This window comes from Carassius gibelio, chromosome B2, assembly GCF_023724105.1.
Source record: "Carassius gibelio isolate Cgi1373 ecotype wild population from Czech Republic chromosome B2, carGib1.2-hapl.c, whole genome shotgun sequence".
NCBI classification, from domain to species: Eukaryota; Metazoa; Chordata; class Actinopteri; order Cypriniformes; family Cyprinidae; genus Carassius; species Carassius gibelio.
Genome location: NC_068397.1, coordinates 2,878,595 through 2,892,302, shown reverse-complemented (window position 1 = coordinate 2,892,302; position 13,708 = coordinate 2,878,595). Strand labels below are relative to the sequence as shown.

The following is a 13,708-nucleotide window of genomic DNA, read 5'->3' as shown; positions in this document are numbered from 1 at the left end:
CCTTAACACCATGGCAGACGTTTTACAGCAAGTGACTGGTTATCTGTTGCTGACGTCATATTTTCATGTGCACGCGCTTGATAGTTAATCGGGAACTAGACCAAAGTCTGAGCTGACAGAAAAACTTCGTGATTTTTGTTTTGTCAGTTAACTAACAAAATTTAATTGCTTTCTGAGTTTTCGACTGTTTGCAGAAACCATATAAACAGAAGAAAATACATCCAGTCACAAGGCTCCTAATTCCTTCAGTAAGTCGCTTTGGAAGCATCTGCTAAATGAATAAATGTAAATGTAATTCTCAATAAAAGGTCAAACCACTATTTTCACACTTTTTTAATTGTGCTATTCATATGCAATTTATTTCATTATAAATAATGTTTTCATGTACATTTATTATAATTTGCTATAACATATTACATGTTTTATCTTGCCTAGGGATGCATATATAATAAATTATGTAATAATAAGTTGGATGCTTCATCAGCCTTAATGAGCTGTATCTGGCTCCTCCCAGAATCATTCTTTCCTTTTCAGTTCAATAGCATCACGTAATGTGTGCAGCCAGCTTACAACATATGCATGTTTTATTATTGGTATTAATCATTTTTCATGCTGTCCATGATCCTGTAATTCTGGTCCCGGCACACCAATCGAGAGCCACTGGTTTAAAGCAATGCAAGAGACACTGAGCAATGCAGTTTTCTCATCTGTTTCAGGTGCAATTCACACAGGGAGCACAAAGGCACCAAAGGGTGGAGGTTTCCTCATGCACCATGTACTTCCCAGAGTTCGGTGAGTCTTTGCATTCAGCTATGAAAGCCTGCAGCTCTGATAAGGGTGCTCCATGCTTCTGATAGTGCTGCAGGTAAAGGATGCACGTCTTAGTTATCATAAAACCAAAGCATTGTGATGGCAAGCTTGCACAGGAAATCGAAACATCTTCTTGCTATTTCTTGCAGCACAGCTGCTGTTGTTGCAGAAGAATGTAACAGACTCACCTTGATGGTTTCATAGGTGTCAGTGATAAGGGCGATGAAGAGGCTCAGAATCATGAATGTAAAGAGTGGGACGAAGGTGTAGACATACATTCTGCTGAACATCCACACCAGATCATTCTTGTCTCGGATTTTGGTGAAGGTTGAGTAGATTTCATCTCCATTCATCATGGAAAAAAGGCAGTTAGCCACCATATTAAATGACCGAAACTGTGGGGAGATTAAGAAAACTTAGAAAGATTAAGGAGAAAAGCATTATCATAATTTTCTTCATAAAACAGGGATGCCATTTATTTAAATGCTTAATTTATTAGGCTTAAAGCTACTAAAATGGGTAGCTGATATTAAATACTCATACTCCATCTAAAACTATTTTTATGCATTTAGCTTTTATAAACTACACTTAATATTTTATGCACTTTTAAAAATTAATTTGTAACACTGCATGCATAGCCATTTAATATATTTTTAAATTTATCTGTACAGTATTTATTTTCTTTAATTTTGACTGTTAAAGGCAGGATTTAATTCTGATAATATATAGTTTGTGAAAGTTTCTGTGATTTTACAAAGCCATGAATATTTAATATTTTATATTATATTTAAAAACATCCTTTCACTGCTTTGTCTTTGCAAAAATGATCTTTTAGTACATTAAATTAGTTTTAGAGTTACAGATATTCTTTAAACTCCTCATAAAGTATGAAGCCATACTAATATTAAAAAAAAAAGAAAAATGATGTCCCCTGTATAATGACAACACTAACCATATACTGTGATTATATAAAGACAACACAAGGAGCATAAGCAGAAGTATAAGCACGTGAAAGGTTTGATTAAATGTCTAATGCAATAAAGGTAAAACTTTTCACAGTTCATGCTGGCTTTGGTATATTATAGTTATGGACACATTTTTTTAAAATATTGCTCACGTTTTCATGGTGTGGCCCTAAAACGATCCATCCACAGAAGCAGTAGCTAAGAAAGATCATAACAACGCAGAAGGAGAACCGAATGACGTTAGGAAGCGCAGCCTGCAGGGTGAGGATGAGGATCTGACGGAGACACAAGAAAGACAGACTCATCACGGTCTAACATTAATTACTAAATACACTGCTTTGTTTTGCCAATGCCACTTTATGTTTAAAACACAAACACACACAAAAATGAATAAATGAGCCACTTACATAATATTTCTGAAAGAAACTGAGGTAACGCATTACTCCAATCCACACAAACATTGTTGCAGTGCCCAGTAAAATACTGCACACATCATAATTGGTCAGTTCCTGAAAACAAGACAATTGCGGAGCATTAGTGCATACATCACGAACAGAAACAGACTTATCTCCTTTTAAACCCTCTGTGGCGCATCTCGTGCTCACCTTGCTCTGTATGCATATTTTGAGAACAGATCCTGTGATAGTCAGCGTGTCACTGATGATGATGAGGATGTACCAGCCGTTGATGAACTCTATTCTCTCAGACCAGGAAACTCTTTTATTGTAGTAAATGGATGCGAATGTGGTGTACTCCTGACGAGAAAGCACACGCGTAAGACATAGGTATTTATTGTTTTTTAAAGGAGACATATTATACCCCTTTCTACAGTATGTAACTCAAGTGTCCTCTGAATGTGTTTGTGAAGTTTCAGCTCAATACCCCACAGATCATTTATTAGATTATTTTGAAAATACCTATTTTGAGTGGAAGCTAAAATATTCAGTTTTAGTGCATGTCTCTTTAAATGCAAATGAGCTGCTGCTCTCCGCCCACTTTTTCAGAGTATAGCTGCATTATTATAGTTCAAATCTGCTAAAAACATCTGTATCTAAAAACATTCTTATTGTCATGTTTATTGTGCTGAAATCATAAATTTTACACCATATTAGTTTAAACTCCTGATATACGGTTTTCTGAGCACACACAGACATAAACCGGCGGCAGTCACAGCATGTGAGAACTAAACTAAGTACACATTCACACACAAGTTTATGTTAAAAACACACACAAGTTACAAAAACAGATGGTTATGTCCGTGAAGGTAAACAGCGGGGAAATAAATAGCGTTTATTTTAGATATAGCTTTAGATTTTATATATACTTTAGCAATATACAGTAAATAAATCAACAAATCAGAAAGGAGCAGTGTTTTTGGGGCTTGTAATTGTAGAGCTACAAAGGGATAGTTCACCAAAAAAATGAAAATTTGCTGTTAATTTAGAGTTTTGTTTCTTGCGCGGACCAATCGTTTCACTTCATAAGACCTCAATACATTGTCAAGAGCCACAGGGATTAATCTTTGGTCTTCTGCATGTGCTTTTTTGACTCTCAAAGTGCCGGTAGCCATTGACTTGCATTTCATGATTCACCAACCAACACGTTTTCAGCTAAAAATATACTTTCATGCTCTACCAAAGAAAAAAGTCACCTCTCAAATGGCCAGAGGTTGAGTAGATTAATAGCAAATTTTCATTTTTGGGTGAACTATTGCTTTAATGGGCCAGTCATAACAGACTTACAGACTGCAAGTGCATGCCTTTGTAGACTGAGCGTGTGCAGAGGATGAGCGAGAGCAAACAGCAGCAGATCACCACGCAGTCGAACAGAACGATGAGCTGATAGTGAAGGTCTGCTGGAACAAACACAGCACAACACACTTTCAGACGTTTGCTCACATACTAATAGTAAAATGGTTCAAAGAAGTTTGTAAGATGTAACACAAACAGTACTTGCATTTTATTGGTCAAAAAGTGAGATTTAGTAGTAAGAAGCTAAACATTTAATATTTGAAAACTGTTAAAAAAAAGTTAAAGAAGAATAGTTCTGAAAAGGGGCGGAGCTACATCAGGTGTCCACTGAAAATCACCTGGATCATAAAAGTGAGCTCTGAGAAAAGATGTGACATTATGTGTTTGCAGACTAGTCACTTGTTTGATATTGAGTATATAATCATTTATACATTTTTAAGCCTGCCTGAAGTTTCCAAATATGCTCTGATTTGGTTCATTTCATGACTATGATGACTGCTGATTTTGTATAGAGGGGATTTTGTGTGTGTGTGTGTGTGTGTGTGTGTTCTATGTTTAGTCATTTATCACGACTTACTTGAGCCAGAAACATTCCAGTCCTTGCAGACTTTTATCTGAACATCACTGCTAAGAGATATCTTGATTCGCCCACTGTGTGCATGGTTGTCAAACTTGATCTGTAATCGAACGCAGCAGATTAACCCCTTTATCAAACCAACTTTAACCCGTCCAATAGAAACTCCAGCTCTGAGTCAGACATGCCACTCTTAACACTGAGAAATAAAGAACTGGAGAGCTTGTGACGTCTTCATGTGACAGGCCTATATTAACCAATCCTGGAAACTGTGTGGTTATGACAAGTACATGGACTTTTGGAAATATGCTTTTTGAAACCTAAAGCAGAAGCAGCTGCCTTTGGATGTGAAGCGAACAGAGAATTAAGAGTTTGCAGCTCATAGACTGTTAGGTTTGTAGTAAGTTGACATGTACATGCAAAGTTAGGCAGTGAATGGGTGTTTTTATCTGACAACATGTTATCTTAAAGACACGTATGTGTGGAATTGAACACTTACATTAACGGCAAAGTCATAACAGTCTGGTAACTCTTTATGATGCACAGTTTGAAGGTTAATAGCCTTTACTTTGAGATGGATGTTTACTGCTAACAACCTGGAAATGAACCATAAAAATGAAGCAAACTCAGTGAATTCAATTAAACGGATGACGGATGATGCAATGTACACACCTTTGGAAATCTAAAGTGAGGTTCATGTCCTTTTCCAAACCATCCTTCTTGTAGTGTGAGAACGGGTAAATAGAAAGACATTCTGCAAATGAAGTAAATAAGCAACAAACAAAAAGCTATAAATCCTAAGAAAATTCTATAATATTACAGCACATTTAACTTCTGTCTCAAAAGTCTTTGGTGTTTCATCTTAACATGATGGAGGATGTTTACTATTTAGGAAACTGTGCACTAACTGTATCACTTCTGTCACTCTTCCCACATTATATTGTACGGCTGTGTTATTATGACAAATGATGAAGTACCTGTCTCTACATGTGGATCAATATCAAAAGTCTCATTGGCTGGTAAAACATTAGCATGTCGATATAACTCTTGACAGATGGACAGAGGAGTGACCACATCATTGATCCTCTCAAACGCATGATTATCAATCGTCAGGTCTTCTAGGTGTAGATACTAAAAAAACAATCAGACAATAAATCAGAATAAAAGATTAAATCACGGCACCTCTGTGAAACTGAATATTTACTCCAGTGTAACCCAGCCGTATATGATTGTTTTGCAAATGAACATGCATCTCATGATTTATATTTAGCAAACTCCACAGGTCTGTGCAAATCCTAATGGAAAAAAAAGCATGATTTCAGCATTTTCCAACGTCACATTTGCATTCGTAGGAGAGGAAGTTTAGTTTCTTTGGAAACCCTATATTTTTCAGTTCTCACTGTACATTATAAATATGCACTGAAAAAACTGAAACACTGTCATTTATTTAAATTGATTTTATCAGATAATAATGATTAAACATGGATTTCAGTTTAAACCTTTTCTGTTTAGTGTGTCTAAAAACAATAAAACACTCTTAATAGAAAAATATAAAGAAACTATTTTGTTTAAACAGCGTTACACCATGAATTGTACTAGTTTTACCCCAGAAATTAATGTGGGTTTATTTATTTATTAGATTTCTTTTAAATATTGTATTTTTAAAAGACATTGAAGATGATTGTTCCCATCTTCAAGTGAACTAAATTAAACACTGAGTAACAAGATGTTTTTAGTTTATCTTGTGTAAACATTTGACTTCCATATTATAAGTAATTTAGCTTTGTTTATGGTGAAATAAAAAAAAAATATATATATAGCAGTAAATATATATTACTTGTATCTAAAGAAAACAAAATTAAGATTATGGTCTTTATTATAAATAATCTTCTTACTTTGTATAAATGTAAATTGTTGTCTTTCGGAAAATAATTATTTTTTATTGATATTAAATAAAAATTTTGGTTTTAAAGAAAACCATAAATTTACTTCGAGGAAAGATTTTCTGTAACAAAATATATATATTTTTTCTTTTTTGTTTCTTACTTACCTTATTGATTATGTACAGTATGTGGTCATGAACATCGTGTCTTGTGTACAAGGCATAATCTTTATTTCTGTCCTGGTAATTTTTCAGGAAAAAATGTTTGAAGGTGATGATATTCCCCTCTTTAAAGGTGACCATCATCTCATTGCTCAATCCAAAAGAAACTAACTGTGGAACAAATACAACACGCAGACGGGTCATAATTTTATTAACAATATCATCAAGAACTGCTTATCTAGACTAATAAATTGACAGTAAATGAAGTGTGAAATTGAGCTTGTTTAGAAATAAGACACATGGTCACGGTCATATTTCCATTTTTACGAAACAATTGAAATCTAAGGATGGTGAGACGCATGAGGAACTATGCATATCAAGTGTAATGTACTCTGAAAATGAAAGGATTTTTTAAATGAAAGGTTATTGAATTAAAAGTAATCTGTCAAACTTAAAACTTTCTCTTGATGTGGCAGACTAAAGTTAACATACTACTAAAAAAACAACTGATTACAGTAATATTTAGAATAATGTGGAATTCAGCATTAAACTAACTTACATTGACCATTCAAAATGCAGTAGTTCTGGCCTAAATCACATACCTGGAAGGTAATAATGGCAATCTTGAGTATCTGCAGCATCATTTTCCATGGCTTCCGACCTCTGGCTCTGTACTTCTGGCATGGACTCATGAAGAAATATTTCAGTTTTCTCCTGAAGTCTTCCACAGTCTGAGGGTCCACATGTGATTTAGTTGTTCTGTGGCATGGCAGGTTATTATTTGAACCACTAAACAAAAAATGCTCTCCGTCAGACATTGTGCCTGCTCACTCTGAAATCAGGACGACGGACTGACTCGGCATTTAACACACACAGGGTTTTTTTGAGGAACTGAAGCTGTTGTCTCGCAGGTTTTTTTAAACTGGTATAACCAGTGCTCATCTTCGAGTTGAAGTGATGCCAAAAGTTCTATTAGATAATTTCACATTTTTTTCAATCGCCCAGTGCCATACATCAGATAACATTCAGACAAACCATTTCTGAGCAGGTTGTGCAGCATTCATTCACTTCATTTGTCTGCCACTGTTTATGGGTGTGGATGTTAAGAATACAAAATTAAGAAAATGCTGCAGTAACTACATATCTCATCTTTAAATGAGAGGTAAATAATTCCTGTTTATCTTGCCCCATGTTTAACACTGCTCATAATTTACACAGGGTTAACAATTAATAATAGGCCCTCCTGTTGAATTGATTTTCAAACATTCCTAAACTGAGGGTTAATGTTCTTATTTTCATATTTATGGTGCCAGTGTCATGAATGGAGAAACGCATCACGTGGCCTGTTTATGTAACAACAGAACGATTATATAATTCATTATAAACGTGTCACTGGATTTGGCGCGACATTTCGAATCTCCGACAGAAAACTGTTGCTGCGTTCTATTTATGACGTAGCCTATTGACACGCATTTGAAATTATTCAACGGTCGCTTTGTCGCGTCTAGTGTAGACACCTGCTCTAGCATTGGGCCTCGTATTAAAGGCTGTGTTGTCGACTGTATTATCAAGTTTTCTACAATGGACGGACTGGAAGGTAAGAATCAAGCGAAACCAATTAAAGCTGTTGAAAATGTCTAAAACATTATGAAACTGCGTTATTTCACACTTTTCACGTTTGTCACCTTGTGAAAATTAAAAGCGGAGCTGATCCTGCTCAACATTCAAGTTTGAAACGTGCCTTTAGTGCAGTAATAAACACATAACAAAGATATAATATCCCCGGGTTAAATGGAGTGTGAAAAGACCTGTATTTTAAACTTGCTTTTCAATTCATCAACTTTGACTGAAATGTCACAAGCAAGGCTAGCGGCAAAAAACAATTTCAGAATTCCAAGCTGACAGTTTCATAAAATAGTTTTGACAGTCCATAAAAAAACCGTAAGCATAGTTTCTTCCTTAAATGTAGTTAACTTTTACGGTGTTTTAACATATTTTAGTATTTGTGTCAAACAAGTGTACAAAGAAAACTTCGACTGATGTTTGAAGTTCATGTGACTTTGAGATTAAAATGATGTCCTTGAAGAGTAAAGTCAGTCAAATGAATACACATGCACTGATCAGTCGGTTATAATTATCAAACTTGAGACCCCTATAAAGAATTTGTATGAAATCAAATGATCAAATGAAGTGTTATATTAGGTGGAGTACTTTACATATTAAGGACTTGCATTTAACCCTTACATTCCCATACTTCAAACTCATTAGCAGTTAAAGTGGGAATTTTCCAGAAAGTTACCCAGGAAATCCACATTGTTGTATGCATTTAATAATGTTAGTACATAGTAGTTATAGCCAACTAATATAGTGTGACCAATTACGGTAAGTTATACACTTTATAGGCTACTATAAACTGATGACCTGTTACTATATATGACTATATAACATGTTTAACAAAATATAAACACCATGAAAATCATCATTATTATAGGCTAGGATCATTTACAGTAATGCACTGTAAAAACTGCTAAGGTTCCAGAATGAAACCAAGATAACAATTTGCTCTCAATTTGTTTGGGTAGATTTAATCACATGTAAAATCCACCTTAACAGCACATTACCTAAAGTCTTCCCTTTTCAATAAGTTACACAACTGTTTACTTGTAAAAGTGAGTAATAGAAACCCTTTGACTTTTACTGTATATTTAAACACTTTCTGTAGTCAGAACAGCAATTGTTTGCAGTGAACTCTACGCTGATGTTATCACAGCATTATTGCTCATTGAGTGGAACAACATACTATACAACTTAAATCATGGATCCACCCACTTAACTTAACCACAAGCTTTACTCTTCAGCACAATGGTAACCACAAAATCACAATATAGAAACTCTTTAAATGTCAGCATAACAGCAGTAAACACCAACAGGGTTTTCCCTTTACTCAGAATAACACATTTTACTCTCCTATCACTTAAGTAACATTTAACTGTTCCAATCCAGCCCTATGCAAAGCATGCAGGGAACCAGAAATCCACTGCCCAGTTTACTTCTACAAAAAAAAAAAAAAAAAAACACGTAGCACTTTACTTGAAGCCTTAGATTTAATGCATTAATTACGCCCTATAATGCACCTTATAATGCATTGCATGATTTCATAAATAATGGTAACCACAGTTACAAAGCTTTTCTCTTCATTGTTACACCTTCAGAAAGTATAACACTTGACAAACAAGCCTTCAAATATTATAATCCGTGCAGTCAAACGATTAATCGCGATTAATCGCTTCCAAAAAAGTTTTTGTTTACATTATGTATGTGTGTGTACTGTGTTTATTTATTATAATACACACACATATATGTATACATTTCAGAAAAGTTTTGTTTACATATTAAATATTTATTATATAAATTATAAATATAAATATAGACATGTAAATACTTTCAAACTATATACTGTATGCATGTGTATTTAAATATACACCGAACACACATATATTATGGAGAAAAAAAAACGTATTTGGATTTGACAGCACTATGGTAATTATAATGCATTTTAACTTGGTTCCAATTATTTATGAAATTACATTATGCATTAAAAGATACATTATGAATCCCTTTTTAATGCATTATAAATAAATGCTTTAAGTAAAGTGTTAACTAAATGAAGTAAAATTCAGTTCTACATGATTGGAGACATTTAAAGTAAGTAGAAACAAAATGTTCAGCATAAGCTTGTTTTAATTAAGCACATTTAACAAGCAGAAGAAAGATTAGCAGTGTGACAGTGCTGATTAGAGACATTTGTTTTGGAGAATGTTCTGCATCTCACGCATTGATGGAATGCAGGAGATTACATCCAAAGGCTGCGCTACGACATGTGAGACATCGGAGCCAGAGAACGTGAGCGCAGCGGCTGGAAGTTAGCATCCCCACTACTTCCTGTACTTCCACAAACAGCAGCATCTATATCCTGGTTGTCCATATCGGGCTCCTCGGGCAGCGGCGGAGCTCCAGGGTCTCCAGGTTTAGGCAGGCTTGATGAGATGTTGGAGGACACGTTCATGCTCCCAGCGCCGCCGCAGACTGACACCGCCTCGTTCCCTCGACCCGAGCCGTAATGCAGGTTAAAGGATCCCGTAGCCACAGAGGACGACGGACTTCCTTCCCCTTCTGGATGATAGCATATAGTAGAGTACTTGTCATAGTCCGGGTCCATTTTGGAGAAGTCATTGGTTGCTCCTTTTGTACTTGAATAACATGAATTTGCAGAGGACCCTGCTGCAAGAAAACACTGATCAGAAGAAATCAAGAAACTAATTATAAACACTTACGCTCATCAAATTGATGAATGCTACTTAAAGTCACTGGACAACTTATTATTACCGTACCCACAGTCTCCAGAAAGCTTTGGAAGTCAAGGGTGATATATTATATTATTATAACAATAGCATTTACTGTATATAAAAAAGAATACAAAATCTTAAATTTAAATGTATTACTCTTTTCAAAGAAAGATAAAGAGGCAGAGAGACAGTCTGTGTCTTATTTTCCAGTATTGGACAATAAATGGGTGATCTTTTAAGCAATAAACAACAATTTAATTTGGTGAGAGCTCTAATCCATTAATAATGAAGAAAATTTTGTCCATGTTTACATCTGATATTAATATGTGACCCCTTAAGTCGCTGGGGTATATTTGTAATAATAGCCAACCATACATTGTATGGGTCAAAATTATAGATTTTTCTTTTATGCCAAAAATCATTAGGATATTAAGTAAAGAGGTTAAGTAAAAGTAAAAAAATAAAAAAAATCAAGTAAAAGGTGTTCCTGTGGCTCAGTGGTAGAACATTGTGTTAGCAGCGCAAGGTTGTGGGTTCGATTCCCAGGGAGCACGTGTTAGGTAAAAAATGTTAGCCTGAATAAGTTGCTTTGGATAAAAGCGTCTAATAAATGTAAATGTAAAGATCATGTTCCATGAACATATTTTGTAAATTTCCTACTGTAAATATATCAAAACTTAATTTTTGATCAGGTATATGCATTGCTAAGAACCTCATTTGGACAACTTTTCTTAATATTTGGATTGTTATTATTTTTTTGTTCTTTTTTGCACCCTCAGATTTCAGATTTTCAAATTGTTGTATCTTGGTCAAATATTATCCTCCTAACAAACCATACATCAATGGAAAGCTTATTTATTCAGCTGTCAGATGTACAAAAAAAAAACAAAAAAAACTTTGAGCTTTTCCTCAATTTAGATATTTTGCATTTCTTGCATAGTTGATAATTAACCATAATGTTAGCCATTTGTCAGGGGCTGTTTAAATCTTAAAGAAGATGTAGCAATACAATTATACAGATAAAAAGATAGAACCCCTTTAATTAACATGGGTTCTTTTTCACCTTTTAAAGCTTCCAGTCGCTCATTTTTCACGCTCTGCACTTCATCAGTGATCTTTGCGATGATGAAGTTGAGTGTTCGGCCCCATTTGATGGACTCTATGAGCATGTCTAGACCCCGAGGGTTTTCTGCCAGGATATCCAGCAGTTTGCTGGTGCGTCTCCCTCTCGTGGTTCTGCAGCTGATCTCCTCTGTATCATCTCTGGTCAGGATTTTCTTTGAGCGCAAGTAATCAAAGTGCCGCTCTGCGATGATCTTATCCACCAGGTATGGGCGTAACCTCTCTATGGCCTACGGTGAAAAAGAAACATGTAGACAAAATATTTAGAGGTGAGCAGTTTTTTTTTTTTTTGAAAGGAAGTCTGTTTCTACCAAAGGATAAAAAATGTAAAAAGTAGTTTTGTTTATTTTCCATGAAACATATTACTTAACATATAATGTAAAAGATTGAAAATGGAAAAATGGCTTTGCTGTAGGTTTTACTGACTTCCATAGTTTTGGAAACAAACAAACAGCAACAACAACAAAAAACATCATGAAAGTCAATGACTACCAGAAACTGAATGGTTACCCACATGCTTTACAAATCTCCTTTTTTGATTAATTGAAGAAAGAAACCTTCGTATGCATGTAAGTTGAAGTGTGTATTTTATATTATAATGATTTTGTAGATTATCCACATTCCAGAAACAGATTCCTCGGTGAGTGGAGTGTATAAAAACTTAATGATCTGCCTCCAGAGAAGTCATTTAATGATTGCAATCAGTCTTTGACATATGTAGCGGTTGGATCGGGTTTACGGTCAGCGGATCAACAGAGAACTGGCACCACTTTCGCTTCCACCTCAATACAACGCATCATCTGACAACCCCACTTCACACACACACACACACACACACACACGGCATCTCTGATCTGTTTAAACCACATTCATACACAAGATACCTACTTCCTTCTTTATATCGGCCATTTCGTCCTCCGTCAGGTGAGTAACATCCATCCTGTTGTCTGCTTTTCACCTTTGTTGCGGTTTCAACTGGTTACGGTAAGAAAATATGACTACAAACTCAATTTTAAAGACGGGAAACGCATGAAAAGGCAAGACTTTTTGAACATGCGATGGCGAAGCTTGAACTGGGTTTTAACCGAACTATCTAATAGTTCTCTTAAAGTAAAGGGGAACTACCGGATCTGAGACTTCCTTATTTGATGCATGCTTAGGCGCTCCTACGTCACAATGCACGCGCATCATCACCCTCCAGCGCGCTGTGGAGGATTATATATATATCACACAAGTAGTGTACGATTTATTCCGCGAAATTTCACCGAGATGAAACTGAGGGACCCATCCAGAACTGTTTACAGGTCAGTGTGTGTAACATCTCTATACCTTTGGTGTGTTTTTGCACATCATGAATCTTATGAAGACTCGTTTGAAGATTTTTCTGATACTCCTGATAACCTGTTCCTTTTATTCCATATTTCAAGATTATTTATTTGTTTATTTAAATACTTGGAATATGGCAATTAGTTTGCCTTTTTTTAAGATGTCGTTGTAACAGTGTCATTCTGTATCTACCATTATACATATTAAGTTTACTTTGAGAATTGATAAAAAATACATTGCTATTAAAATTGCTTAATGTATTTTAAAAATAATTCCACATAAGTTTTATGGTGGTTTCTTTACATATATATATATATATATATATATATATATATATATATATAGTTACATTTAAATAGATGGCTAAGGGTTTATGTAAATATGATGCAAAAGTTCAGATGAAGACACAATGTAAAAATCACTTAAAGAAACAGTCCAGAGGACAATGGGCTCCCTCTGCTGGGCTGTGATTCATTACAATGGGTTTTTTTTATCTTCATCATCACCATCTCTCACAGGCTGCTGCAATCAATCAGTCAAAAACTCTTTCACATCTTTCCATATAATATAACAAATTGCACCAATAGCACAAATAATAATTCCAGGATACTCCTATTCATTAAAGCTTGTTACTCATTAAGTGGCTCTTGTGGTAGCTTTGGGGTACTTTTACCAAACACTCATTGTATTATTTTATCATTCTGTGCAGTTTTCTGATTTGGTTTATTTTGGCACTGGACAGTGAATGTTTCAGTATTATGGCAGAAATA

The 13,708-nt window shown here is 35.0% G+C and overlaps 2 protein-coding genes and 1 long non-coding RNA gene across 5 annotated transcripts; 1 reads left to right on the top strand and 2 right to left on the bottom strand.

Moving 5' to 3' along the window:
* Positions 1-101: 101 nt before the first annotated feature.
* On the top strand, positions 102-1,158 carry LOC127950583 (uncharacterized). Its single transcript, XR_008152486.1, has 3 exons — positions 102-248; positions 717-792; positions 1,015-1,158. It is a non-coding gene; the product is annotated as an uncharacterized LOC127950583 (long non-coding RNA).
* Positions 337-7,004, bottom strand: mcoln3a (mucolipin TRP cation channel 3a). 2 transcript variants are annotated; one of them, XM_052547724.1, is made up of 12 exons: positions 6,747-7,004; positions 6,151-6,315; positions 5,078-5,231; positions 4,773-4,854; positions 4,600-4,696; positions 4,104-4,203; positions 3,518-3,630; positions 2,381-2,530; positions 2,183-2,284; positions 1,928-2,050; positions 999-1,205; positions 337-859 (listed from the first exon to the last, which is right to left on the bottom strand). In XM_052547724.1, exons 1-12 carry the CDS (start codon positions 6,960-6,962, stop codon positions 713-715), a joined length of 1,656 nt encoding a protein of 551 aa, XP_052403684.1. In that variant the 5' UTR covers positions 6,963-7,004; the 3' UTR covers positions 337-712. The 2 variants fall into 2 exon arrangements, with proteins under 2 accessions (XP_052403684.1, XP_052403685.1); XM_052547725.1 differs by having other exon boundaries at positions 3,518-3,627.
* A 1,435-nt stretch (positions 7,005-8,439) lies between these two features.
* On the bottom strand, positions 8,440-12,796 carry bcl10 (BCL10 immune signaling adaptor). Of its 2 annotated transcripts, none has more exons than XM_052548993.1 (3): positions 12,501-12,796; positions 11,554-11,842; positions 8,440-10,425 (listed from the first exon to the last, which is right to left on the bottom strand). In XM_052548993.1, the coding sequence occupies exons 1-3, from the start codon at positions 12,549-12,551 to the stop codon at positions 10,016-10,018; spliced, it is 750 nt and encodes a 249-aa protein (XP_052404953.1). In that variant the 5' UTR covers positions 12,552-12,796; the 3' UTR covers positions 8,440-10,015. The 2 variants fall into 2 exon arrangements, with proteins under 2 accessions (XP_052404953.1, XP_052404954.1); XM_052548994.1 differs by having other exon boundaries at positions 8,440-10,422.
* Between the last annotated feature and the right edge of the window lie 912 nt (positions 12,797-13,708).